The sequence below is a fragment of the Chiloscyllium plagiosum genome, unplaced genomic scaffold (assembly GCF_037043375.1).
Source record: "Chiloscyllium plagiosum isolate Xiang-an unplaced genomic scaffold, Cpla_swu_hap1 HiC_scaffold_23, whole genome shotgun sequence".
Lineage (NCBI taxonomy): Eukaryota > Metazoa > Chordata > Chondrichthyes > Orectolobiformes > Hemiscylliidae > Chiloscyllium > Chiloscyllium plagiosum.
The window spans coordinates 57,641,355-57,668,148 of record NW_028270161.1 but is presented as its reverse complement, the minus strand read 5'-3'; the positions used below and the strand labels follow the sequence as shown (position 1 = coordinate 57,668,148).

At 44.5% G+C, this 26,794-nt stretch overlaps 1 protein-coding gene across 1 annotated transcript in view; it reads left to right on the top strand.

Annotated features, from left to right (window-relative positions):
• Window positions 1–26,794, top strand: part of cep83 (centrosomal protein 83) — a 54,841-nt gene that overhangs the window by 7,088 nt on the left and 20,959 nt on the right. Inside the window, exons 2-6 of the mRNA XM_087999709.1 lie at window positions 4,866–5,150; window positions 7,802–7,952; window positions 16,430–16,522; window positions 16,629–16,760; window positions 26,360–26,611. Of these exons, the coding sequence (XP_087855835.1) occupies window positions 4,876–5,150; window positions 7,802–7,952; window positions 16,430–16,522; window positions 16,629–16,760; window positions 26,360–26,611 (903 nt within the window). The 5' untranslated portion in view covers window positions 4,866–4,875. The remainder of the gene's footprint in view (window positions 1–4,865; window positions 5,151–7,801; window positions 7,953–16,429; window positions 16,523–16,628; window positions 16,761–26,359; window positions 26,612–26,794) is intronic.

Here is a 26,794-nt window from a genome sequence, read left to right as displayed (position 1 = left end):
GGGAGGGGGGGAGGAGAGGGGAGGGGGGGGGGAGGAGAGGGGAGGGGGAGGGGGGGAGAGGAGAGGGGGAGGGGGGGAGAGGAGAGGGGGAGGGGGGGAGAGGAGAGGGGGAGGAGGGGAGAGGAGGGGGGGAGAGGAGAGGGGGAGAGGAGGGAGGGAGTGGGGAGAGGAGGGGGGGGGAGAGGAGAGGGGGAGGGAGGAGAGGAGAGGGGGGGAGAGGAGAGGGGGAGGAGATGGGGAGGGGGGGAGGAGAGGGGGAGGAGAGGGGGAGGAGAGGGGAGAGGAGAGGGGGAGGGGGGGGAGAGGAGGGGGGAGGGGGAGAGAGGAGAGGGGGGGAGAGGGGGGAGGGGGGGAGAGGGGTGGGGGGGGAGAGGAGAGGGGGAGGGGGGGAGAGGAGAGGGGGAGGGGGGAGAGGAGAGGGGGAGGGGGGAGAGGAGAGGGGGAGGGGGGGAGAGGAGAGGGGGAGGGGGGGGAGAGGAGGGGGGAGGGGGAGAGAGGAGAGGGGGAGGGGGGGGAGAGGAGGGGGGAGGGGGAGAGAGGAGAGGGGGGGAGAGGGGAGAGGGGGGAGGGGGGGAGAGGGGTGGGGGGGGAGAGGAGAGGGGTGGGGAGGGGGGGAGAGGAGAGGGGTGGGGAGGGGGGGAGAGGAGAGGGGTGGGGAGGGGGGGAGAGGAGAGGGGTGGGGAGGGGGGGAGAGGAGAGGGGTGGGGAGGGGGGGGGAGAGGAGAGGGGTGGGGAGGGGGGGAGAGGAGAGGGGTGGGGAGGGGGGGGAGAGGAGAGGGTTGAGGAGGGGGGGGAGAGGAGAGGGGTGAGGAGGGGGGGAGAGGAGAGGGGTGAGGAGAGGGGAAGGGGGGGAGAGGAGGGCGAGAGGAGAGGGGGAGGGGCGGAGAGGAGAGGGGGAGGGGCGGAGAGGAGAGGGGGAGGGGGGGAGAGGAGAGAGGGAGGGGGGGAGAGGAGAGGGGAGGGGGGGAGAGGAGAGGGAGGGGGGGAGAGGAGAGGGGAGGGGGGGAGAGGAGAGGGGGAGGGGAGAGGAGAGGGGGAGGGGAGGAGAGGGGGAGGGGAGGAGAGGGGGAGGGAGAGGAGAAGGGGAGGGGGGGAGAGGAGAGGGGGAGGGGGGGAGAGGAGTGGGGGAGAGGAGAGGGGGAGGGGGGGAGAGGAGAGGGGGAGGGGGGGAGAGGAGAGGGGGAGGGGGGGAGAGGAGAGGGGGAGGGGGGAGAGGAGAGGGGGAGGGGGGGTGAGGAGAGGGGGAGGGGGGGTGAGGAGAGGGGGAGGGGGGGAGAGGAGAGGGGGAGGGGGGGAGAGGAGGGGGGGAGGGGGGGAGAGGAGGGGGGGAGAGGAGAGGGGGAGGGGGGAGGGGAGAGGGGGAGGGGGGGAGGGGAGAGGAGAGGGGAGAGGAGAGGGGGAGGGGGGGAGGGGGAGGGGGGGAGAGGAGAGGGGGAGGGGGGGAGAGGAGAGGGGGGGGAGAGGAGAGGGAGAGGAGGGGGGGAGAGGAGAGGGGAGAGGAGAGGGGGAGGGGGGGAGGGGGAGGGGGGGAGAGGAGAGGGGGAGGGGGGGAGAGGAGAGGGGGGGGGAGAGGAGAGGGAGAGGAGGGGGGGAGAGGAGAGGGGGAGGGGAGAGGAGAGGGGGAGGCGAGAGGAGAGGGGGAGGCGAGAGGAGAGGGGGAGGGGAGAGGAGAGGGGGAGAGGAGAGGGGGAGGGGAGAGGAGAGGGGGAGGGGGGGAGAGGGGCAGGGGGGAGAGGAGAGGGGCAGGGGGGAGAGGAGAGGGGAGGGGGGGTGAGGAGAGGGGGAGGGGGGGAGAGGAGAGGGGGAGGGGGGGAGAGGAGAGGGGGAGGGGGGGAGGGGAGAGGAGAGGGGAGAGGAGAGGGGGAGGGGGGGAGGGGAGAGGAGAGGGGGAGGGGGGGAGAGGAGAGGGGGGGGGGAGAGGAGAGGGAGAGGGGGAGGGGAGAGGAGAGGAGGGGGGGAGAGGAGAGGGGGAGGGGAGAGGAGAGGGGGAGGCGAGAGGAGAGGGGGAGGGGAGAGGAGAGGGGGAGAGGAGAGGGGCAGGGGGGAGAGGAGAGGGGCAGGGGGGAGAGGAGAGGGGGCGGGGGGAGAGGAGAGGGGGAGGGGGAGGGTGGAGAGGGGGCGGGGGGAGAGGGGGAGAGGAGAGGGGGAGGGGGAGGGTGGAGAGGAGAGGGGGAGAGGAGGAGAGGGGAGAGGGAGATGGGGGAGGGGGGAGAGGATAGTGGGAGGGGGGAGGGGAGACGAGGTGGGAGGGGCAAGACGGGAAATGAGGATGGGAGTGGGGAGAGGGGAGACGAGGGGGGAGGGGCGAGACGGGAGATGAGGTTGGGAGTGGGGAGGGGGGAGATGAGGTTGGGAGAGGGGAGATGAGGGGGGAGGTGGGAGGGGAGATGAGGGGGGAGGGATGAGAGGGGAGAGAGAGAGTGGAGGGGAGGGGGGCATGGGGGGAGAGGGGAGGGGAGATGATGGGGGGAGAGGGGGAGAGGGGAGGGGAGATGATGGGGGGAGAGGGGGAGAGGGGAGGGGAGGGGGAGATGAGGGGGGGAGAGGGGGAGAGGGGAGTGGGTAGAGGGGGAGAGTGGAGGGGGGAGGGAGAGGGGGAGATGAGGGGAAGGGGGAGATGAGGGGCGAGGGGGAGAGGGGAGGGGAAGGTGGGAAGGGGGCCAGGGGGAGGGGAGAGGGAGGGAGATGCAGGAGCGAGGGGTGGGTGATGGGGAGGGAGATGAGTGGGTGGGGAGGGGGAGGGGAGGGAGGGGAGATGTGGGGGTGGGGTGAGGGATGGGAGGGGAGATGAGGGGTGAGGGGAGGGGTGACATGAGGGGGTGAGGGAGGTCGGGTAAGGGGTGAAAGTGGAGTGGAGGAGGGAGACAAGCAGTAGAAAGTGGATTGGGAGAATAGGTTGGATATGTTGGGAAGATTATGGAGGGATTGTGGGAAGTGATGCGGATATGTTCACAAAAAGGATAGATTATGGAGGATAGGGAGTGAGTGGGTGGTTATTGAGAGGAGAGAGTGGAAGATGGATAGTAGATGTGAAAAGGAGAGGGGTTGACAGGTAAAGGTGGGAGGTGGGAAAAGGGCGTGAGTGGAGAAGGTTTTGGAGACAGAGGGAATGGATAGTGGATATCAGGAAGGGGGAGGGCAAAGAGGGGAATGGGAAAGTAGAGAGAGGAAATGGGGAAACTTGGAGTGAACAGCTGAGTGGGGAAAGTATGCTAAGGGGAGGGGACTGTAGAACTCCAGTGGACTGTCCACAGGCAGTGGCATCCATTAAGGTTTGTTGAGTTAACCAGCTTTGTTCACTATGGACTGACCTGTGAATGTCTGAGATTTACTGAGGCACATTGACCTGGATTTAGGAGCAACAGTTAGAACAAACATGCTTTCATTCTCCATTCAATTGAAATATAGTCTCAATCTCAGTTCATAATTTTTGTTGTAATTCATGCTATAGTTTCACTTCAGCTTTCATTTAGGTACATTCACAAAGTGCTTAATTTAAAAGAAAATTGAGGAAAGAAAGCATAATGAAAAAATAAGGCATTGTTACATTAGATATATTTGTTGATAAATAATGATTCTTTAAAAGAAATTATTTTTGTCTTGTTGATATCTAGACAACTGGACCACACAGGAACTTTGTGAATGCCCATATTTTCTTGCTCTGAAGAGCATTATCGTTGGTTCACAAGGAGATTCCTTTGATGGACAGATTGTCTGAGTGGAAACCTTGAGCAAGTTGGGCCTTTTGAAGTTTAGAAGAAGAATTAAAACATGGAAGATTCTAAGGGAGTTTGTCAGAGTGCATGCTAAAAGCACATCAAATCACTTGTTATCTTATTGACTGGTGGACAGGGCTCAAATGGCTGCATTGTCTATTTCTCATGCCCCTATTAGGTTTTTATTGTTTGCATTTGTCCAAGCCTGATTACCCATGAAGGAAACCCATGACCGCATAGGGCAAGGGCAGCAGGCACATAGGAACACCCACCACCTACATGTCCCCTCCACTATCTTGACTTGGAAATACATCACCAGAGCTACTGTTGGTGGATTAAACTTCTTTGATTCCCTTTTTGTCCTTGGTCAGGATACACCTTTTCTAGGTAGACTGCAATGGTTCAAGAAGGTACCTTACCACCATCACCACCAGTTGGAATAGGTACTAAAAATCAGTGTTCCTAAATCTTCTATCACCTTCTCCTGAAGTGTTATGTAAATTTAGTAATTTACTGAAATGGCCACCTCTTCATGACCTCAGATAGTAAAGTACAGGCTATTTTCTTGACATGGACACATCAAAGTCTATCTTCTGCTGACTTGATCTTATGTGCATAATTTTCAGCAGGTGAGAGTTGAACAGAAATCCAAATTCCCAACTCTAAATGTATTTTCTGCTAGTATACAGAATCTGTGCGCCCTTTCGATTGCATCACAATTCCCCTCCTGGCTATAACAAAGCAATGAACTGCAGATGTGGAAATCTGAAACAAAAACAGAAGTTGCCAGTAAAATTCAGCAGGTCTGGCAGCATCTGTGTGGAGAAAACAGTTAATGTTTCAACTCCAGTGACACTAAATCAGACCAAACTGAGTTCTGATGAGGAATTGTCAGGCTTGAGTGCTGAATTTTTCTGTTGTTTCATATCAAACTGTTTGGACTTGTATGACTAGTTCCATCTTGTACATGTAATTGCCATGGGAACAAGCTGCATTTTAACAACTTTATCCTTGTGTATCTGAATAATTATGTTTAATTCCTAACCTGAATAAGGATGAGTCCATCACTTTAAATGCCTTACTCTTTGGGACTGTTAATGGAGGAGATGAGCTGACAGTACTGATACTTATGCCTTTTGTTTTTGACAGGTGGCATCAGATGGCTTCAGGAAGAGAGGAATCATATGCACTTGGCGAGTGTTCTTTAGGAGGGAGTTCTTTGTACCCTGGTTTGTCAAATTCTGCTGTTCAAGCACAGACTTCTGGCCATCTGCATTCTGCAATGGAGGCTTTGCCTAACCAGCCACCTCCGCTAAATGCAGGAGCAGGTTTATGTGGGACTGATGCAGAGCTGCAGAAAATGTTAATTGATGAGCGAATGAGATGTGAACATCACAAAACCAACTATCAGACGCTGAAGGCTGAACATACAAGGTATTGTAAAAGCAAAGAAAATTGCAGATGGTTTAAATCCAATGCAAATATCTAGGATTAGAACATAAGAAGCAGGAGTAGACCATCTGGCCCTTTGAGCTTGCTCCACAAGGTCATGGCTGATCTTTTCGTGGCCTCAGCTCCACTTTCCCACCCTCCCACCATAACCCATAAGAGTTAGCTCTGGAGAGAACAGAGGCATTAACATTTCAGGTGTGGGTTTGTGATTAAAAGGGCAATTTTAATGAAGATGTCGTAGTCTTTGACAAGTTTCAGAAGAAGAAAAGGAATATCAGTTATGTGGAGAATTCAGTGCAGCTGCTCTTCTTGAGTCAAGATGGTTAAGGAGAGATGTAATTAACTCGTCACTATGGTGGTTGTGGCTGAAAGGAGCCTGATATAGTCTCTACCTTTTTAAAAATAATGTCATCATGGTCCAAGTATTAAAAGCCCATTAATCATGGCATTAGTGATAGGAAAGATACTTGGAATCATTGATAAAAATCACACAACACCAAGTTATAGTCCAACAGGTTTAATTGGAAGCACACTAGCTTCCAATGTTTACAATGTAATGTTTACAATACCAATTCCTAAGCGATATCACTACTGACCAGTCTACAAGCTGATCAAAATCCATCTATAATATACCCTGCCTACGTCTTGCAGTCCAAAATCAACTCAACCCTTTGCAAACCACAAATACTAGTGGTTTCAATTTTACAGAAGCTCATCAAGTGCTTTTTTGAACTGCAAGTAGACAGACTACTGGGTTTTCTTACATTACATTAAAATTCAGTGTGCTTCCAATTAAACCTGTTGGACTATAACCTGGTGTTGTGTGATTTTTAACTTTGTACACCCCAGTCCAACACCGGCATCACCGAATCATGGAATCATTGAAGCTGTAATGTATGATTGTTTCAATGGAGCAGGAATGATAAGTTGCACACAGTGTAGCATCATCAAAATCTAATTTGTAAATCTAGTTATTTTTGTTTTGAAGAAGTTGGTGCATGAAGTCTGTCTCCTTGCAGTTCAAAAAAACACTTGATGAGCTTCTGTAAAATTGAAACCACTAGTATTTGTGGTTTGCAAAGGGTTGAGTTGATTTTGTACTGCAAACTGTAGGCAGGGTATATTATAGATGGATTTTGATCAGCTTGTAGACTGGTCAGTAGTGATATCGCTTAGGAATTGGTATTGTAAACATTACACTTTACCAGTGTTTTTTCATGATTTGGTTGTAGGTTGATAAAAGGATCCACAAATTTGTGGATGATGTCAAGACTTGTCTCAGTGTTGGGATTATCAATGATATACTGCTTCAGGCAAATCTTAATGTCTTGACAAATTGAGGTCTTGAAAAATTTGGTTGTTATGCATGTGGATGGGGTGAGAACTTGGCATTCAAACACCCTTCAGTGACAAGCACTAAAGAAGGTGGAGGAAGAAAGAAAAATAGAGAGAGAGAGAACTGGATGTTCTAGTGCCTCAAACCTTAAAGGTAGTTGGGCAAATGATGTGAACTGATAGCTAAAGTGAATAAGAGTGTTGGAGCAAACACTGAGAATGCTGGAGTAACTCAGGTCTAGAGCTGTCAGAGGTGGTGGTGGAGGCTGATACAGCTACAATATTTAAAAGGCATCTGGATGGGTTTTTGAATAGGAAGGGTTTGAGGGATGTGGGCCAAATGCTGGCAAATGGGACTAATTTGATTTGAAGATATCTGGTCGGCATGGATGAGTTGGACAGAAGGGTCTATTTCTGTGCTGTACAGTTCCATATTCCTCCCTATGCCTGATGACCTTTATCAACTTGCTTATCACAGATCTACCTGCCTCTACCTTGAAAATGTTCAAAGATTCTGCCTCCACTGCCCTTTGAGGAAGAGAATTCCAAAAATACTCAAACCTTCTGAGAGAAAAGAGCTCTCCTTATCTCTGTTTTAAATGGGCGGACCCTTATTCTGAAAGAGCAAAACTGTAGCTTGAGATTCTCCTATAATGGGAAGTATCTTTTTCACATCCACTCTGAATAAGCCCCCTCAGGATCTTGCATGTTTAATGTTCTCTTGCTCTGGGTGCAGATATTTTCCTAGTCACCTATTCTGACATATTGTTATACATTACGACACCGTGGCTCAGTGCTGCCCGACAGCGCTAGGGACCCGGGTTCAGTTCCTGCCTTGGGCACCTGGCTGTGTGGAGTTTGCACATTCTTTCCATGTCTGCATGGGTTTCCTCCCACAGTCCAAAGGTCAGGTGAATTGGCCATGCTAAATTGCCCTTAGTGTTAGTTGCATTAGTCAGAGGGAAATGGGTCTGGGTGAGTTACTCTTCGGAGGGCCAGCTCTCCTGTTTCCACACTGGAGGGAATCTGCAGCTGGTGGGACTTGAACCTGGGCCTCCTGGTGCATTATTTTTGTGTTTGATTCATTTGTTGTCACATGTACTGAGATACAGTGAAAAATGTTGTTTTAATTGCTGTACAAGCAGATTGTACCATACAAAGTGCATCAGGGTAGCAGAACAAAGTGCAGAATACAGTGTTACAGTTCAATGAAATGGCTGATAGAATTATCAAAGTTGTCTGAACATAGATCTAATTGATGATTCAGTATTAAAATATTTAAATTTTACTTGATGCAGGTTGCAGGACGAATACACTAAAGCTCAGCATGAATTAAAACGACTACTCACAGATAAACAGAGCACCCATGAGAAATTCCAACTACTTCTAGCTGAACTGAGGGGGGAATTATTAGATAAAACAAGGGAGCAAGAAGAACTGAAAATGCAGGTGAGATTGACAGTTAATTTAAAACAAAATGACATCAACTGTATCACGTTTAGAATCTGGAAATAAATAATCAGCAAAATAGCTTTACGCTACATTATAAAAGGGACATCTGAAAAGACCAGTTTATTCAGGTGTGAGAAGACAAGGAGGAAATGCAAGCATTTACTTAGTGAGGTGAACTAGGTGTCTGAGAGCAAACTAGGAAAATCTGAACGCGATCCAGCAACCCTGGCAAGAAATCATTCTAGTCCTTGATACATTCTGTCACCATTTAACATCAATCAATAAGGTAGGTAACTAGGTAGACTAAACTGCAAGGTAGAACATATCTTGCTAATCTGGCCAGACTACATTTATCCGGTGCTTTTCACTGTCTCAGGACATCCAAAACCAAATTATGCCAGTTGAGAACTTTCAAAGTAAATCAAAGAAAATTCTCTCAAGAATTTGCAGGTATGGAAGTTTTCAGAGAGAGAATCAAAGATATTGCTTCAAGTTGATGATATTCCATCTGAGCTGGGAAGAGTCCCATGGCTGATCCGTAACATCGGTGACCAGGTTTGAAAGAAAATGGCGAAATTTGGATCTCCCTGCACCATGTTTGAATTTTTCCTGGAGCTATATATTAAGAGAACTGTGTATGTTTAAACAGAGGCCTGTCATCTTCCAAGTGGTTGCAAGAAACAGTATGGTAGAGTTTTGAGGAAAAGCTGGGAGTGTTTCACCCCATTTTCTTGACAATTGTTTATTCCTCAACGAGCATCTCTTAAACCCAGATTATATGGCAGTTATGAAACTGATAATAATAGAACCTTACCCAGATTGGCTGCTGTATTTCCCTGCATTACTAATTTGAAAGTATTTTGTCAGCTTTGAAATACTTCGGACATCTTAAGGTCGTGAAAAGTAAGCTATTTCCGTAGTAAACATTATGGAAAATATAAATCCAGAAGACCTCATTAGCTAAGACTTGTTATAGATCTTTGGGCAGATTATCAAAACCAGAAAGAGTTGGATGCTGTAATGGACAATCTGTAAATGCAAAGCCTTGTTTTGTTCTTTTGTAATTTAATAAGGGCCGTAGAATGTTCTTAATTTGCTGAAAGGATGATTCACCTTGCAGTGAAAATGAATATGGAGTGATTTGCAATGGTGTTTCTGCACCTAGCAAATAATTTTCAAGATGTGCATAGTTAATTTGTTGCTTTTATATTACCATGCAAGTTGTATGATGCCTAATGTGTTCCTATGTCACAGTTGGGTCATTTATCTGTCAATTACCCATTAATTTATTGGTGATTAAAATTTAAAACGTCTTCATTGCTTTATCTAAGGTAACAAAAATATTGGTGAGTTTAAGACTATATATTTCCAATGAAATTCATAAACCATTTTTGTGGATTGAGTTCCAGTTTTGTGAAATATTCAGTTTATAGTATTGGAACCTTGAAGCTTGAAGAAGCCCCAACTACCTTTCTGTTTCTATATAAACTACACTGAATGCTTGTAAACAATACTTGTTTCAGAAATATGACTGGAAATGGAAAATAAAAATTATGGTGATCAATGTTTTTGACAAAATCCTAAAAATTGGAGAACAGAACCAAAAAAAGCTGCAAAAGCATTTCCCTGGCAGTGCTTGTAAACAAAAAAGACAGGTTTTGAGAAAACCATCCCTTGTTATAGATTAACATGATTTTTTTCTCTAAATTTGATAAGGAAGTTGGATGAAGAGGGGAAGGAGGTGATTCTTTGCCTTGTTGCTTAGCTTTTTTATCCTGCAGAAATCGTTTCTTATTCTCAGCCAATTGGAAGGCACAGGAGGAGAGCTAGGGGTGTGGGGATGGAGAGTAGGGGTGAGAAAGTTTACACACTACTTGCTCATCTCGAGTTTAAAGTAAATGGTCCAAAAGTAAACTTAAGCTATGGCAGAGTAACTTAGCCACATAAAATGTCCATTCTGTGGCATGTGGGAAGTTGAGGTCACTTGACTTGACCTAAATGAACACTTGTGCAGTTAGTGCCACAGGCTGCTGACACTTGAGCTCCAGGATTTGGAGCTTGAATGGTGGCTGGAGTTCGCTTTTTTAACTTCTCTTCCTCCTCATGGGTTTCCTTGTTTATCCAGTGGTCAACTATTTTAACTATCTTCAATGAAACCTCCTTTTCCCTTAACAACTGAAGGTTTGTCTTTTCCTCAATTTCTATCCTGCATAATGGAATTAATGTTGGAAGCCAAACTTTGATTTATGAACCAATTCAATCATCTGCCATTTCTACTGTTAATCTTGCAGTCTTAACTCTCTACTCATTTACATGACTTCTCACTACTTGGATGAAGTGAATTTTTGAGTTCCTGCAAGAATTGTCTCTCTAAGACAGTCATAGATTTGTTAGAGTTCTTAGGTGAAGTGACCAGGAAGATTGATGAGGACAGCGCGGTAGACTTGGTCTGTATGGATTTCAGTAAAGCCTTTGATAAGGTTCCACATAGTAGGTTGCTCTGGAAGGTTAGATCGCTTGGAATTCAGGGGAAGCTGGCAAATTGGATACACAATTGGCTCAATGGTAAGAAGCAGAGGTATTAGTGGAAGGATGCTTGTTGGACTGGAGGCCTGTGACTTGTAGTGTACCTCAGGTGTCAGTGCTGGGCCCATTGCTGTTTGTTATCTACATCACTGGTTTGGTTGAGAGTGTGCAAGGCATATTTTGTAAATTTGCTGATGACACTAAAATAGGCGATATCTTGGAGAAAGGTGCTCAGAAATTACAGCAGGATCTTGATCAGCTGGGGAAGTGGACCGAGAAATGGCAAATGAAGTTTAATATAGATAAGTGTAATGTCTTGCACTTTGGAAAGTCAAGTCAAGGCAGGAGTTTCATGGTGAATGGTGGGTCCTTAAGGAGTGTAGTGGAACAGAGGGACCTTGCAGTTCAGGTGCATGATTCTCTGAAAGTGGCCTCACAGGTAGACAAGGCAGTGAAGAAGGCTTTTGGCACACTGACCTTCATCAGTCAGGGCTTTGAGTACAGAAGTTGGGAAGTTATGTTGCCATTGTACAGGATGTTGATGAGGCTGCACTTGGAGTATTATTTTCAGTTTTGGTCACCTTGCTATAGGAAGAATATTATTAAGCTGGAAAGAGTGCAGAAGAAATTTACAAAGATGTTGCCAGGACTCAACAGTCTGAGTTATAGGGAAGAGGTTGAACAAGCGAGGGCTTTTTTTCTTTAGAGCAGAAGAGACTGAGGTGTTTTGGGAGGGTTGGGGAGCGTAGAATCTTATACAGGTGCATAAAATCATGAGAGGCATGGATAGGGTGAATGCACTCAGTCTTTTTCCCTGGGTTGGGGAATAGAGGACAAAAGGGCATCAGTTTAAGGTTAGAGGGGAAAGAATAGAAGAGAACCTGAGGGGGCGCTTTTTTTTAAAAGAAGGTACACATATGGAATGAACTGCCAGCAGAAGTGGTTGAGGCAGATACGTTAACAACATTCAAAAGACATTTAACAAATACACGAATAGGAAAGGTTCAGAAGTACATGGGCCAAGTGTGGGGCAATGGGGTTTGCGTGGATAGATGTTTTAGCATAAACCAGTTTGGGCTGAAGGGCCTGTTGCCTTTATCCACCTATCAAAATAACTTTGTTTGATCCTTTTGAACTCTATATGTTTGACTAAGTTCCCTCCTTAAATTCCTAAAGGACTGTCCACAGGCTTCTGATATTAGCTCATATGCACATCAATTGGCTTTTGTAACCTGATCATACTCCCCAGATACTTCCTTTCATAGTGGTGCAATTACCTCACTGGTTCTACCTCCTACTTTGTTTGAATCAACCATACTCATATGGTTACTGGCTATTTCATTTGTTTAGCCACTTTCTCAAATGAAATGAAAAAGGCTTCTGCATCCTTCTCATTGAACTTTGCCAGCATTTGAATACATTTAAACAGATCCTCACCAGGCCTTTGAATACAATGGGATTGCCATCCATCACTGTCCTCATCAGTACTCCTACCTTTCACCTCTACCTCTGCCATTTTAAGTCGACTTAAGAGCTTTGAGTTCCAACCTCCACAGTTCAAAAACTCTTTCTCCCTTTCTCCTGCTAGGGCCTTCCTTTCCTGTTTCCTCTGCTTTCAGTCATAATTCAAACTGTATTGTTTCCTTTTCATATTCAAGCTGCTTCATTTACAATTGAATTTTAGCCATTTCCAGAATTTGTAAATGGTGAGCTATTGCTACAATTACCTTCCCTTGTTGCACAAGCAAAGGTAATCCCAAATCTAGCTTGTTTGTCAATTCCAAAAGCTTTGCCTTGATCATTTTCTGTAAAACCCCTGAAGTGGCCTCTTGCACCTCAGGAGCCTTTTAGTGACTGAAAGAACCATTACTACACAAGGCACACCCGATTTAAAAGGTAAAAACAATGACTGCAGATGCTGGAAACCAGATTCTGGATCAGTGGTGCTGGAAGAGCACAGCAGTTCAGGAAGCATCCAAGGAGCTTCGAAATCGACGTTTCGGGCAAAAGCCCTTCATCAGGAATAAAGGCAGTGAGCCTGGAGCATCTTCAGCCTTGGAACACTTCAACCCCAGGGCATCAATGTGGACTTCACCAGTTTCCTCATTTCCCCTTCCCCCACCTCACCTTAGTTCTAAACTTCCAGTTCAGCACTGTCCCCATGACTTGTCCGGACTTGTTCTACCTGCCTATCTCCTTTTCCACCTATCCACTCCACCCTCTCCTCCCTGACCTATCACCTTCATCCCCTCTCCCACTCACCCATTGTACTCTATGCTACTTTCTCCCCACCCCCACCCTCCCCTAGCTTATCTCTCCACGCTCCAGGCTCACTGCCTTTATTCCTGATGAAGGGCTTTTGCCCGAAACGTCGATTTCGAAGCTCCTTGGATGCTGCCTGAACTGCTGTGCTCTTCCAGCACCACTAATCCAGACACCCGATTGAAATCAACTGAATTCAATACCCAAAAGGAGAACACCAACACTCACCACTTTGAGTCTAATAATCCTGTCCTGACAAGCACCCAATTTGTTAGGAACCAGAACAAACTACCTCAAAATTTATTAAGAAGATAACCTAGACCCTTAATTTTATCTTATTTTGTAATTAAGTGTAAGGCATTGCGTTCCAGGTGCAATTCGATTGGTCAAACTACTTGACTTTAAGCAAACACACTTGTATTTTTGCAGTACTGTTAAAGTGCGAAATAAAAATAAAAGAATTGGCTTAACTGTAACTCTGTCGAACTACTACTAACTGAAGTAACTCCACAGAGGCTGGTATCATGTAACCAAGTCATCCTTTCTTTACATATGAAAAGTCCAGGACACTGATCCAGCTTCCTCAGATTCAGCTCTTAGAGTGAGTAAAACCTTTGACACTCATGTTTATAGCTGTCAACCAAATTAATAGCCCCAATCAAGGAACTCCTCCTATGAGATCCACCTGAGCTTGACCCCATCCATTCAGGCTGCTTCTGATGGGTATATGAATAGGAAAGGTTTAGACTGATATGGGTCAAGGACTGGCAAATGGAACTAGATTAGATTAGGATATCTGGTCGGTATGGATGAGTTGCACCAAAGGGTCTGTTTCTGTGCTGTACATCTCTATGACTCTATTCTTGCAACTTTAAAATAAACCCAAGGCCTCACAAGCTGCTACTCATTTTACTGGCTTTGAGCAGACCGCTCACCACCTCTGTCTCAAATGTTTTTTCATTTAACAACCACGTGACAAAAATAGACCTCTCAAAACTATAGTATCATCACACCAGGTTCAGAAGGATGGTGAAAAAGCAAATGACCCATATCCCTCCAAACCTTTCCTATTCACATTCCTGTCCAGATGCCTTTTAATTTAGGTTATCTGTTTGGCATGGACAAGTTGGACCAAAGGGTTTGTTTCCATGTTGTACATATCTATGACTCTGACTCTAAGTGTGAGGCATTTATTTTGAAAGAACATGGAGGGACAGTGTAAAATAAAGGATACGACTCTAAAGGGAATGAGACTGATGAAAAATGGCAGGCAACTAGCAAAGAAGCAATTCCAAAGACTTCTGTAGGATTAGGGCTGATTGAGGTTACACAGGGGATTTTCATTTTAAAGCAGAGAGTAATAATCAATAGATTTCTTTTCAGGCTGGAGGAGGATCTGTTGTGAAGTTCCCAGTATCTGTATTGTGATCCTTGCTCTTCCTGGTTTAATGAATGATCTAGACCTTGGTGAACATGGGATAATTTCAAAATTTGCAGATAATACAAAACTTGGAAGCTTTATAAACTGAAGACAGTCTGGAACTCCAAAGGGGCATTGACCATTTGCAAGAGTAGCAAATAGATGTTAGATGAAGTTCAATGCAGAGAGGGGCATGGATAGGGTAAATAATCAAGGTCTTTTCTCTAGGTGGGGGAGTCCAAAACTAGAGGGCATAGGTTTGTGGTGAGAGGGGAAAGATTAAGAAGGTATCTGAGAGGCAGCTTTTACATGGTGTGGTGTGTGTATGGAATGTGCTGCCAGAGGAAGTGATGGAGACTGATACAGTTAAAACATTTAAAAGACAACTGGATGGGTATATGAATAGGAAGAGTTTAGAATGATATGGGCCAAATGCTGGCAAATGGGACTAGATTTATTTAGGATGTCTGGTCAGCATGAACAAGTTGGACTGAAGGGTCTGTTTCTGTGTTGTATACCTCAATGATTCTAAGTCAAGCTATCTCCATCCTTTCCACTAATCGCACTTATCCCAAACAGTCCCTTATCATTGGCAAATATCACTAACCATCAGGCTGCACCACCACCATCAATTACAGAAGCAGACCAGTTGCACTGAAGGGATTCGCCCGATTCCTCTCCTGTAGCATTGATTCATTGACACAGATCCTGCTGGAATTGGCCGTCTCACAACATGCCTTGTTACATTTGTTCCTGCAATCGTCAGTTTGCACATGTTTTCCCTCACTGGGATTGTGTGCTGATAAGTAAGGTGAGGGTGCCAGGACATTTGGGATGTCAGTGAATGATAGGATCAATAACTTACCTTCTTAACTAGTTGGGATCTAAGAATTGAGAAAGATATAGAGAAATGATGGAGAAGGAAATCAGTTGAATTTCAGTCAAATTAGGGACAGAAAGAGAAGGGGAAATATTAGCCATAGAAAGATATTGTTAAACTTGAAAGGGTTTGAAAAAGAGTTACAGGGATGTTGCCAGGGTTGGAGGGTTTGAACTATAGGGAGAGGCTGAATAGACTGGGGCTATTTCCCTGTACCATCAGAGGCTATAGGAGTTTGTAAAATTGTGAGAGGCATGGATAGGGTGAATAGTCAAGGTCTTTTCTCCAGGGTAAAGGAGTGCAAAACTAGAGGGCATAGAATTAAAGTGAGAGGGGAAAGTTTTAAAAGGGACCTGAGGGGCAATTGTTTTCACGCCAAGGGTAGTGCTTACATGAAATGTGCTGCTGGAGGAAGTGGTAAAGGTTGGCACAATCTTTAAAAGGCATCTGGACAGGAATGTGAATAGGAAAGGTTTGGAGGGATATGGGTCAAATGCTGGCATATGGGTCTAAATTAATTTAGGTTATCTGTTTGGCATGGACAAGTTGGACCAAAGGGTTTGTTTCCATGTTGTACATATCTATGACTCTGACTCTAAGTGTGAGGCATTTATTTTGAAAGAACATGGAGGGACAGTGTAAAATAAAGGATACGACTCTAAAGGGAATGCAGGAGCAGAGACAGCAGTATCTGTGTGCCTTAAGTCATTAAATATGGCAGGAAAGGTGGTGAGAGCAGTTTATGAAGTATCCTAGCTTTATCAATTATAGCATAGCATATAAGAGTAAGGAGGGTATGCCGAACTTATACAAGTCACTTAGATAGATATCAGCCTGAACATTGTATACAGTTTTGAATGCCACACTTCAGGAAGGTTATGACGGCACTGGGGAGACTAAGGTTTACAGGTGTGAGAAATTTCACTATAAAGAGAGAGAAGATTTTTCAAGATTTGTTTTCTTTGGAGAGGAGAAGGCTGAGGTGAGAATTAGTAGAAGTTTTAAAAATCATGAAAGGTCTGGACAGAGTACATACACAAAGACCGTTTCCACTCATAAAAAGGTTAAACACATTTTGAAAGTTATCAGCAAAAGTGAGAAACGCAATGTAAATAATAATTTTTCACAGTGGGTAGTTTGGATCTAGAATGTACCGCCTGAATGTGTGATGCAGTCAGGTTCAAACAAAGCGTTTTAATACAGCATTAGATGATGATTTTTGTTCAAATAATGAACAGGTTTACAGGAAAAGGCGGAATGGCACCAAATCTTGATGCTCATTGGGAGAGGCAGTGCAGACATAATGGGCAGAATGGTCTCCTACTCCATAAATGATTCAGTGATTTGAAAACCTTTTCTTTGTATCCCCCTGTTATTTGTTGGCAGGTGTTAACACCTCAAAAGCTGGAGCTTCTGAAAGCGCAAATTCAACAAGATCTGGAGGTACCTATGAGAGAGCGCCTCAGGAAACAAGAGGAGGTAGGAATGAAGAGAAGAAAATCCATTTGTTGTGAATTCTGTGGAATTATTGAATGATATATATCTTTGAGTTATGTGTATAACTGGAAATATTTCAATATTTTAGGAAGCTGAAAGGTACAGGGCAGAATATAATAAGTTGCGTTATGAATACACTTTCCTAAAATCAGAGCTTGAGCATCAAAAGGAGGAGTACGACCGACTCTTGGCTGAGAAGGTGATTCGATTTGAAGCTGAGGTAAGCCTTGTGCAAGAGCAAATCTGTTAGAAATTACTGTGTTTCTCAGTCATTCAATTTGCTTCAGGTCTGATTGTGAATTGTTATATCTGATGTCACAAGATCAGTTGAGTCCTCTGATGGGTTCCTGTGTTCAGCACAACTGCCATCTCTGACTGCTTGAGGTTTCCCATGCTTCTTCCCCAATATGAATTACTTACAGAACATAGTGCTATAAATTTGCTGTAAAATTAGTTATCTCAGCTCTGAGTCATTTTTATGGTTCCTTCCAATGTAAGGAACAGAGAGGAATTTTTATGGGGCCTTCTATCAGTCAGTTTTTGTTTCTAGCCTTAAAAACCTCATTATCCTCAGCACAGACTTTCTTTCTTTATCTGTCAAAAGCAAGAAATGGAGGGGATTTTGTTTAATAAACTCATCTATTTTTAAGAAATTTCAGTTGGTATCTTCATCTTTAAATTTAATTTTCAACTTCAAGCATGGATTTAGAAGTGGTGAAGGAGCTCAAGCAAATCTGGTAGCATCTGTAGAGAGAGAGAGAGAGAGAGACAGACAGACAGTTGATGTTTTGAGTCCAATATGACTTTTCTGTGAAACTGCCCTTAATTTCTAACATGGATTTTTTTTTGAAAGTACAAAATTTCCTATCATTGATGCACCCAACTAGCAGCGTATTTCCTTTTCATTATTTATTGTAGCGATTTTAGAATCATAGAATCCCTGTGGAAGGAAACCAAAGCATCTGGAGACACGGAGAATGTGCAAACTCCCGGGCGCTGTGAAGCAGCAGGGCTAACCACAGAGCCACCATGATGCCCAAGTGTCACTAACGAGGCAGCATATATGGCTCCTCCCTTCTTACTCTGAGGTGCTGGTGATTTTGGACCTCGCTGAGCCACAGCAGTCTTAGAGTTGTACAGCATGGAAACAGATCCTTCAGTCCAACTTGTCCATGCTGACCAAATAGCCCAAATTAATTTAGTTTAATTTTCTTCTAAACCCTTCCTATTCATGTATCCATCCAGATGCCTATTAAGTGTTTTAGATTAGATTACTTAGATTAGATTACTTTACAGTGTGGAAACAGGCCCTTCGGCCCAACAAGTCCACACCGACCCGCCGAAGCGCAAACCACCCATACCCCTACATTTACCTCTTACCTAACACTACGGACAACTTAGCATGGCCAATTCACCTGACCTGCACATCTTTGGACTGTGGGAGGAAACCGGAGCACCCGGAGGAAACCCACGCAGACACGGGGAGAATGTGCAAACTCCACACAGTCAGTCGCCTGAGGCGGGAATTGAACCCGGGTCTCTGGCGCTGTGAGGCAGCAGTGCTAACCACTGTGCCACCGTGCCGCCCACCGTGTTGTAATTGTGTCTGTCTCCACCATTTCCTCTGGCAGCTTGTTCCATACGTGCATCACCCTCTGTGTGAAAAAGTTGTCCCTTAGGTCCCCGTTTAAATCTTTACCCTCTCACCTTAAACGTATGCCCTCTAGTTTTGGACTCTACCCTGGGAAAAGATCTTGGCTATTCGTCCAATTCATGCCCCTCATGCTTTAAAAACTTTTATAGGTCACTCCTCAATCGCTGATACGCCAGCGCTAATAGCCCTAGACTATTCAGTTTCTCTCTGTAGCTCAAACCCTTCAACCTGGCAACATCCTTGTAAAACGTTTCTGAACCCTTCCAAGTTTAACAACGTTCTTCCTATAGCAGGGAGACCAGAACTGAGCGCAGTACTCCAAACGTGGCCTAACGAATGTCCTGTACAGCCACAACATGACTCCTAACTCCTATATTCAATGCACTGACTGTTAAATGCAAGTGAACCAAACACCGCCTTCACCCTGTTTACCTGTGACTCCTCTTTCAAGGAACTAAGAACCTGTACCCCAAGGTCTCTTTGTCTGGCAATACTCCTCAGGACCTTACCATTAACTAATATGCTGGCAGGGAGATTTGCTAGATCTACTTGGGAGGATTTAAACAAGCAAGTTTGGAGGTTGGGGAGAGCCAGTGAGATAGTGAGGAAAGAGATCAGTCTGAGGACGCTAAAGTTGAGAAAAGAAACAAATCAAACAAGGCAGAAAGCAGCAAGGCAGAAAACAAGGTAGGCCTGATGAATTAAACTGCATTTATTTCAGTGCAAGAGGCCTAACAGGTAAGGCAGATGAACCCAGGGCGTAGTTGGAAATGTGGTTCCTGGGGTATCATTGCTATTACAGAAACATGGCTCAGGGATGGGCAGGCTGGCAGCTTAATGTTCCAGGGTATAGATGCTATAGGATGGATAGAAAGGGGAGGGTGTGCAAGAGAGGAGGAGGAGTGACTTTTTAACTAGAGATAACATTACGACTACTTAGGGGGGATATTCCGGGGAGTACATCCATTGAAGTTATTTGGGTGGAACTGAGAAATAAGAAAGGAATGATTGCCTTATTGGGTTTGTACTATACAGTTCGCCAATAGTCAGTGGGAAATTGAGAAACAAACTTTTAAGGAGATCTCAGTTATCTGAAAGAATAATAGGATTATGGTGGTAAGGGATTTTAACTTTTCAAACGTAGACTGGGACTGCTATAGTGTTAAGGACTTGGATAGAGAGGAATTTGTTAAATGTGCACAAGAAAACTTTCTTCTTTGGTATTTTGGTGCACCTGCTAGAGAAGGAGCAAAACTTGACCTTCTTTGGGAAATAAGGAAGGCAAGTGACTGTAGTGTCAGTGGAGGAGCACTTTGGAACCAGTGATCATAATTTTAATAGTTTTTAAATAGCTATGGAAAAGGATAGACCTGATCTAAAAGTTAAAGTTCTAAATTGGAGGAAGGCCAATTTTGGTGATATTAGGCAAAAGTTGATTGAGGGCAGACTTTCTCAGGTAAAGGGACGGCTGGAAAGTGGGAAACTTTCAAAAGTGAGATGATGATAGTCCAAAACAGTATATTTCTGTTAGTGAGAAGGGCAAGGCTGGTAGATATTGGGAATCCTGGATGACTAGAGAAATTGATGCTCTGGTCAAGAGAAAGAAGGAAGCATGTGCTAGGTTTTGACAACAGAAAACAAATGAATTCCTAGCAGTCATTGAGGTGACAGTGTTCTGACAATGATGTTAGGTGGGGAATTCTATTGGACTGACCCAAAGCTGATCAGTGTCTGAGCAAGCATGGTCAGTTGGACGAGGAGATACAAAGTGAAGCTATTTCCAAGTCATTGGTACTGTTTTCTTTTCCTGGGGTTGAGTACTAATGGATTAGCTTTTTCATGAGTCGAAAGTTGTTGTGCTCAATGAAACTGTTCTTGTCAGAGACATTGCTGTTAGATTGTGGCCTTGAAGAAACACCTTGTTATTTTAATGCCTTGTTCTTAATGGCGAGTGTTGAAATGATTTGAAGACTAAAGGGTTATTACAATCCCAGTGGAGACCAATAACATGAAAGAATGAAACCAGGATAGATAACACCCTGGTACCTGATGCAGTCAGGTAAAGGATAAACCACCCGGTGCTTTTAAGTTTCAGACCTTTCAGCTAGCTCACACACTGCTTCACTTGGAGACCTTGTATCTGTTCTCTTACTGCTGAGCAGAACCGGAACTTTTTAAGGTTTAGATTAGATTAGATTACAGTGTGGAAACAGGCCCTTCGGCCCAACAAGTCCACACCGACCCGCCGAAGCGAAACCCACCCATACCCCTACATTTACCCCTGACCTAACACTACAGGCAATTTAGTATGGCCAATTCATCTGACCTGCACATCTTTGGACTGTGGGAGGAAACCGGAGCACCCAGAGGAAACCCACGCAGACACGGGGAGAACGTGCAAACTCCACACAGTCAGTCGCCTGAGGCGGGAATTGAACCCGGGTCTCTGGCGCTGTGAGGCAGCAGTGCTAACCACTGTGCCACCGTGCCGCCCACGGTGATGTGATTGCACAATACCCAGAAAGGCTCAACATTATGAGGCATTCTACTTTCTAGTCTCTAGTTTGAAGTAAACAGCATGAAAATAAGCATAGGTTATGACAGAACAGGTCAGGTGTGCTGAATGCCCATCCTGTGCTACCTGGGAGTCATGGTGCAGATATTTACATGTGCAAAAGTGTCTCCAGCTGCAAACACCTGAGCTTATGTGAGGTTCAAGTCACTGCAGTGGACCTGTGAAGCTGAAAACGATATGGATAGCAAGTTTAACAAAAAGGTCACAGTGCAGATTAACAGCACGTAGGCAGAAGGTGACCATTCATTATCATTACTGGTAGTCTCTCACAGAGAAGGACTTTTCCACACTCAGGGTGAGTCCGTAAATGGCTGTTAAGTCCAATATGGCTACTGCAGTTTCCACTACATTTGGGGCAGAAGGTGGTTGTGGGAAGGAGTGGGTGGGCCTTGGTATGGCAGCATGGTCCTTTCACTGCTTTCACCTGGTTTCCGCTTTATCCTGACTGTAAATTTCGAGGTGCTCAACGCCTTTCCAGATGCTCCTCTTCCACTGTGCCACCGTGTTTGTGTGCATATATGTGATCTGACTGCGGTCAGTGTTCATTAAAATGGAAGCAAAAATGGCTGCCACCTAGATTCAAGGTAAATCCTGTGCTAACCCAAATATGAAACCACATCTTTAGACAAACACATTTATGCAACCTTTCTGTTTAGTGCTGTGGTCCGACTGCTGCTCTTTAGCAATGTGGTTACAGTTAGTTTTGTTTAGCCAAGTGGGGCAGCATGGTGGCTCAGTGGTTAGCACTGCTGCCTCAAGTGCCAGGGACCTAGCGTAGGACGATTGTGTGGAGTTTGCACGTTCTCCCCACATCTATGTAGCTTTCCTCCCACAATCCAAAGATGTGCAGATTAGGTGAATCGGCCATGCTAAATTGCCTATAGTGTCCATGGATGTGTAGGTTCGATTGATTAGCAATGAGAGGTGCAGAGTTCCAGGTGAAGGTTGCAGGGGGATGCTCTTTGGAGGATTAGTGTGGACTTATTGGGCCAAATGACTTGCTTCCACACTATAGGGATTCTGTGATTCTAATTCACCCATCGAGCTTCACTGTGCATTCATCGACTTGTTTAGATCAAGTAACATATGGCTTTGAAGGAAATATGCGCATTCCTTCCTTCAAAGTTAGGTTGGATTGTAGATTTTTGGTTTGGTTTCCATTCCCACACCTGTCTCCCCCCACAGTCCTCTTTTATGGATGTCATGACATGGACTGTCTGCAGCAGATACCCAAGACACTGAAGCAGTACCAGCAACACTGCATGCACAAGGTCCTGTGAATTCGCTGGGAAGAAAGATGCACCAACACCAGGCCAACATCCCCAGCGTTGAGGTACTGACTACTCTTGATTGGCTATGATGCCTGGGCACGATGTCTGCATGATCGACACAAGACCCCCAAGCAGGTGCTCTACTCTCAGCTTTGAACTGGCAGGCCAACCCCAGGTGGACAGAGAAAGCGCTTCAGTGATACCCTCACTGGTGAAGTGCAGCATTCCCAAAGACATCTGGGAATCACTGGCCCAAGACTGTCCAAAGTGGAAGAGGAGCATCTGGAAAGGCGTTGAGCACCTCGAAATTTACAGTCAGGATAAAGCGGAAACCAGGTGAAAGCAGTGAAAGGACCATGCTGCCATACCAAGGCCCACCCACTCCTTCCCACAACCACCTTCTGCCCCAAATGTAGTGGAAACTGCAGTAGCCATATTGGACTTAACAGCCATTTACGGACTCACCCTGAGTGTGGAAAAGTCCTTTTCTGTGAGATACTACCAGTAATGATGATGAATGGTCACCTTCTGCCTACGTGCTGTTAATCTGCACTGTGACCTTTTTGTTAAACTTGCTATCCATATCGTTTTCAGCTTCACAGGTGCACTGCAGTGACTTGAACCTCACATAAGCTCAGGTGTTTGCAGCTGGAGACACTTTTGCACATGTAAATATCTGCACCATGACTCCCAGGTAGCACAGGATGGGCATTCAGCACACCTGACCTGTTCTGTCATAACCTATGCTTATTTTCATGCTGTTTACTTCAAACTAGAGACTAGAAAGTAGAAATTAAACTTACTCACCAGTCAGCTCTAATGAACATAATTATTTGAAGTCAGACACTCACAATGGATACTCACCAACCAATTATCTTTCAACTTTGACATCATTTTGATTCTTTTTCATAGCCATCTTTGCATCTAAACCTTTGTCACTTTTAAGAGCTCTAGTGTACATTTATTTCATTGTATGAAATTCAGCATCGGCCTACTGCTTTCAGTCACCTGCAGGGAGCAGGTGTTTCCTTTCTGGGGTGACCCACAAATCTGATCTAAACTCCCAGAGGAGAGAAACTGAGGCAGAATGGAGAAAGTGGTGTTGATACTGCATATCATGTCTAGATATAGTTGTATACACTGTAGTTGTATAAGTGACCTCAAAAATCCCTTGAGAAGAAAAGGGATTTTTTTTAACCAGTGAGAGTGAAGTGAAGAATTTTTACTTAATAGACACAGCTTAAATGGAAATTTATGCAAGCTTCAATGAACCCTTTACCTTAGCGGTGAGTAAGTACAGGATCCAAATTGTTGACCAGTGATTTCTCAGAGATGCTGCAGTTTGTTAAGTAGGTGATTCTTGGCTACATTGAAGACCTGATGGCTACAGTTTTTGTCTAACTTCAGGTGCTGAGCGAGGGTAAGCAGTACAGCATCAAATTTATTTGTGCCTTAATTTAATGCCTTAACTACTTATTCTTGAATACACAGTGAGCTTTTTTTACACGTTTGTATTGCGCTGCTTGCCTGTTATTCAATAATCAAATAGCACAGCAATTGGACTTTTGGGGAAAGATACAGCCACCTCGATCGGTGTTCAGAAAGAGAGATCAAGACAAATGTAAGGAAATGGGTGAAGAGCAAAGAGAGATTGAGTGACAGTTAAAGAAGTGGAACAAATATTTACAGAGTGAGATTGAAAATGATGTCAGAATAAGCACAGAAAAATGGATACACAACAGAACAGGAAAATAAACAGTGCATGGAGAATAGGTAGAAATCCTGAAAGACTCACTGTTTTATTAGTGAAATTACATGGGAGATCAATGGGTAAGCAAAACTGATTTATGTACATTAATGTCAAATATGGTCAAGAAAAGTAAACAGTATTCCTGTTAACTCTTGTGTCCTATCATTCTAATTTCAGACAACTGTATGCAGCACCTACATGATGCTTGGAAATCCTTCCAATCTACGTTGGAAGTTTTTGTTTACATAGAGCAATTGCGTACTAAATTTCTGTTGTAATTTAGTAATACTTCTTTCACTTGTGCACAAAGGTGCATCAGAATTCTGAAGGAAGGTTGATTGATCTATGTTGTGTGGATAACTGAATGATAATGCTATAAGCCACTTTGAAATATTGCTTGTTCTGGAGGATTTACCCGGTGAGTTTCTAATCAACAGTCAATCAACATTACCAATCTTGGTAATGGTTCTCACTTGTAGTTTTTTTTTATTCAGCCCTGTTTACTCTAGATATTTGAAAGTGTTATCTCTCTTTGGTTTAAAGTCAATCCTGCTTGATTCCTCTAGGTGGTATTCGCAATTACTCAAGAATAGAACACAAGAGATAAAGAAGGTCTGAGAACATGTTCTCAAAGCTTTAGGCTTGACACAATTATTTTAAACAGAAGTCTTATGATCATTAATTTATTTAGCTTAGGATTCTAACTATACTGGATAATTAATACATTTGAATTTAATTTATAGCATGAGTAAAAGCACTGATTAAGATGTTTGAGGGGAATCAATGTATTTTCTTTGCAGACCTTAAATGAGCAATGCAGAGGGCTGTATCTGCCAGCTTACTGATTATTAAATGTTATCTTGGTATGCACAAAAAGACACCCAAATTTAGCAAGTAGACAATTCAGCATTTCATCTACAATAGAGAAAATGTTTAAAGGCATTTTATGGGTCTTTTTTTAATTTTATAAAAAGAAATAAGAGTACTCAGGGTTTCAAGGTGACAAATTAAAAGAAGAGAATGCAAAAGGCATGTAGACAACATTTCTGCTGGAGAAAGTTTACAACAGAACGTCAGAATAAAAATGTTTCACCTGGTGATTTGGATGTATTCCTGGTTTCAGCTGAAAATTGCTGAAAAACATGCTGCTTTTGCTGACACAGGACATTAAGTATTTTCTTACTCCATGGCTTACAAATACTGCAATTTGACTTTTCCTGAAGGCTGATTTATTCCCTGAGTAACTAGTCTACAATCATAAAGGTCCCAGATCTGTGCTGCACAGTTGATCTCAGCCATCGTATAAGGAACTACAAAGAGGGAGCGATGTGAGGTACTACAACTGGCCTCAGCAGTTCTAGGTTGGGAATTGAACGATTGGCCTCTGTCTCTGTTCTTGATCACATTAGAAGATAAATAATTTTTATAAAGTGCCTTTGTTGTGGTAAAACAGCTCATGGTGCTTTTTGAAAGCAATATCTTATCAGAATTGACACTAAACAAGGAGAAACCAAATTGAAGTTCGTTTTTCTATTTATCGATGAACAGCCAACACAATTACGAGGCTGGTTGTCAGTTTGGTGGAAAGGCCTGAGAAGGTAGGCCCATCTAGGGTAGTTCAGTAAGTGCAGTAGAATAGAGAGGATCACAGGTGGGGATTGTAGATTATGGGTCAGATAGTAATTTAAAGATCAAGTTGGAAATCAGTGTCAGGGTACTGCTTGTTTAGTTGTGGGGGTAAAGGGAAGGTGTTTTTACTTTTTCCGGCCTAAAGGCAATGATGGAAAGACACATACCTGTTGTATGTTCTAGTCTCTGATATATTTCCCAAGCTTATCGCTGTTGATCTGAGGTTTTAAATCTAAGTCTGTTGAAATATGAGGCATGCCACATCATTTGTATAATAAAATTACTGACCAACACTTACCCCACATCATCCTTTCACCGCGCCCCAGTTAAGCACTGCCAGGTAGCTGAGTTAAATGAGAAGAAGATCTGGCCCACAATGTATCTTGAATTCCAATTTCAGAAAACCATCCTTCACTGAATCACATCTTTCATTTGTTACACCAACCATCCTGTAGCATCCTTGAATGGTGTGTCGATTAGTGTAGGCCCACAAGAAACCAAGACAGCTCAAAATCTCATTGTTATTCACCATCGAATTTCAAGTAGACTCCATGTAGCCACATACATTTGGACAATATTCATGCTACCATATGGACAAGATAGGCTGCAAACACTTCCTACAAACCTGCAGCAGATAGGTAACTGCAAGAGACCTGATAATTTTGCACTTAACAGTCTCCTAGGGCAATTGGGCTGATTCTATCAGCAAGACTGAGTTGAATTACATTCAAACTTGGAGAAAAAAATTTCCTTAGATGGTCTGAGATTTTAATGCGTCTACTACTTCCTGAATGCTGTCTGGCTGGATTGCAGAGAGTTTATCTGGTTCTGTAAACTCTAGTCTGAACATTTGACTATTATTTGGTTGTTGCGTTTGTTTTTTTTTTGATGGATGGACAAGATTATTTGTCATTTGTTAATTGTTTATTTCTTTCATCAGATTTCGAGACTGGACGCTGACAAACAGGCTCTGAACGACCAGATAATGAATATTGACCCCACCAGAGACAGTAAACGTGTGGAAGCACTCCTGAGGGAAAAGGCCCAACTCTGTCAGAAGGTCAGGAGTTTGGAGGCTGAGGTTGCAGAGCTGAGGGCTGAGAGGGAAAATTCCGGCTTGCAAGCTGAAAATGTGCAAAGAATACAAGTCCGGCAGTTAGTTGAAACCCAAGCTCTTGTTAAGTCTTTGGAGGTATGTTAGACCATAGGACATGAATAGAAGCAGAGGAAGATCATGCAGCTTTGTCATTCAATAACATTATATCTGAACTTCTCTATTGACTCCCACGTTTCTGAACTGTACCCAGATATCTTGATTCCTTTTGTGCAAAAAAATGCATTAGTTCAGTCTTCACTGTATTTATAACTGAGCATT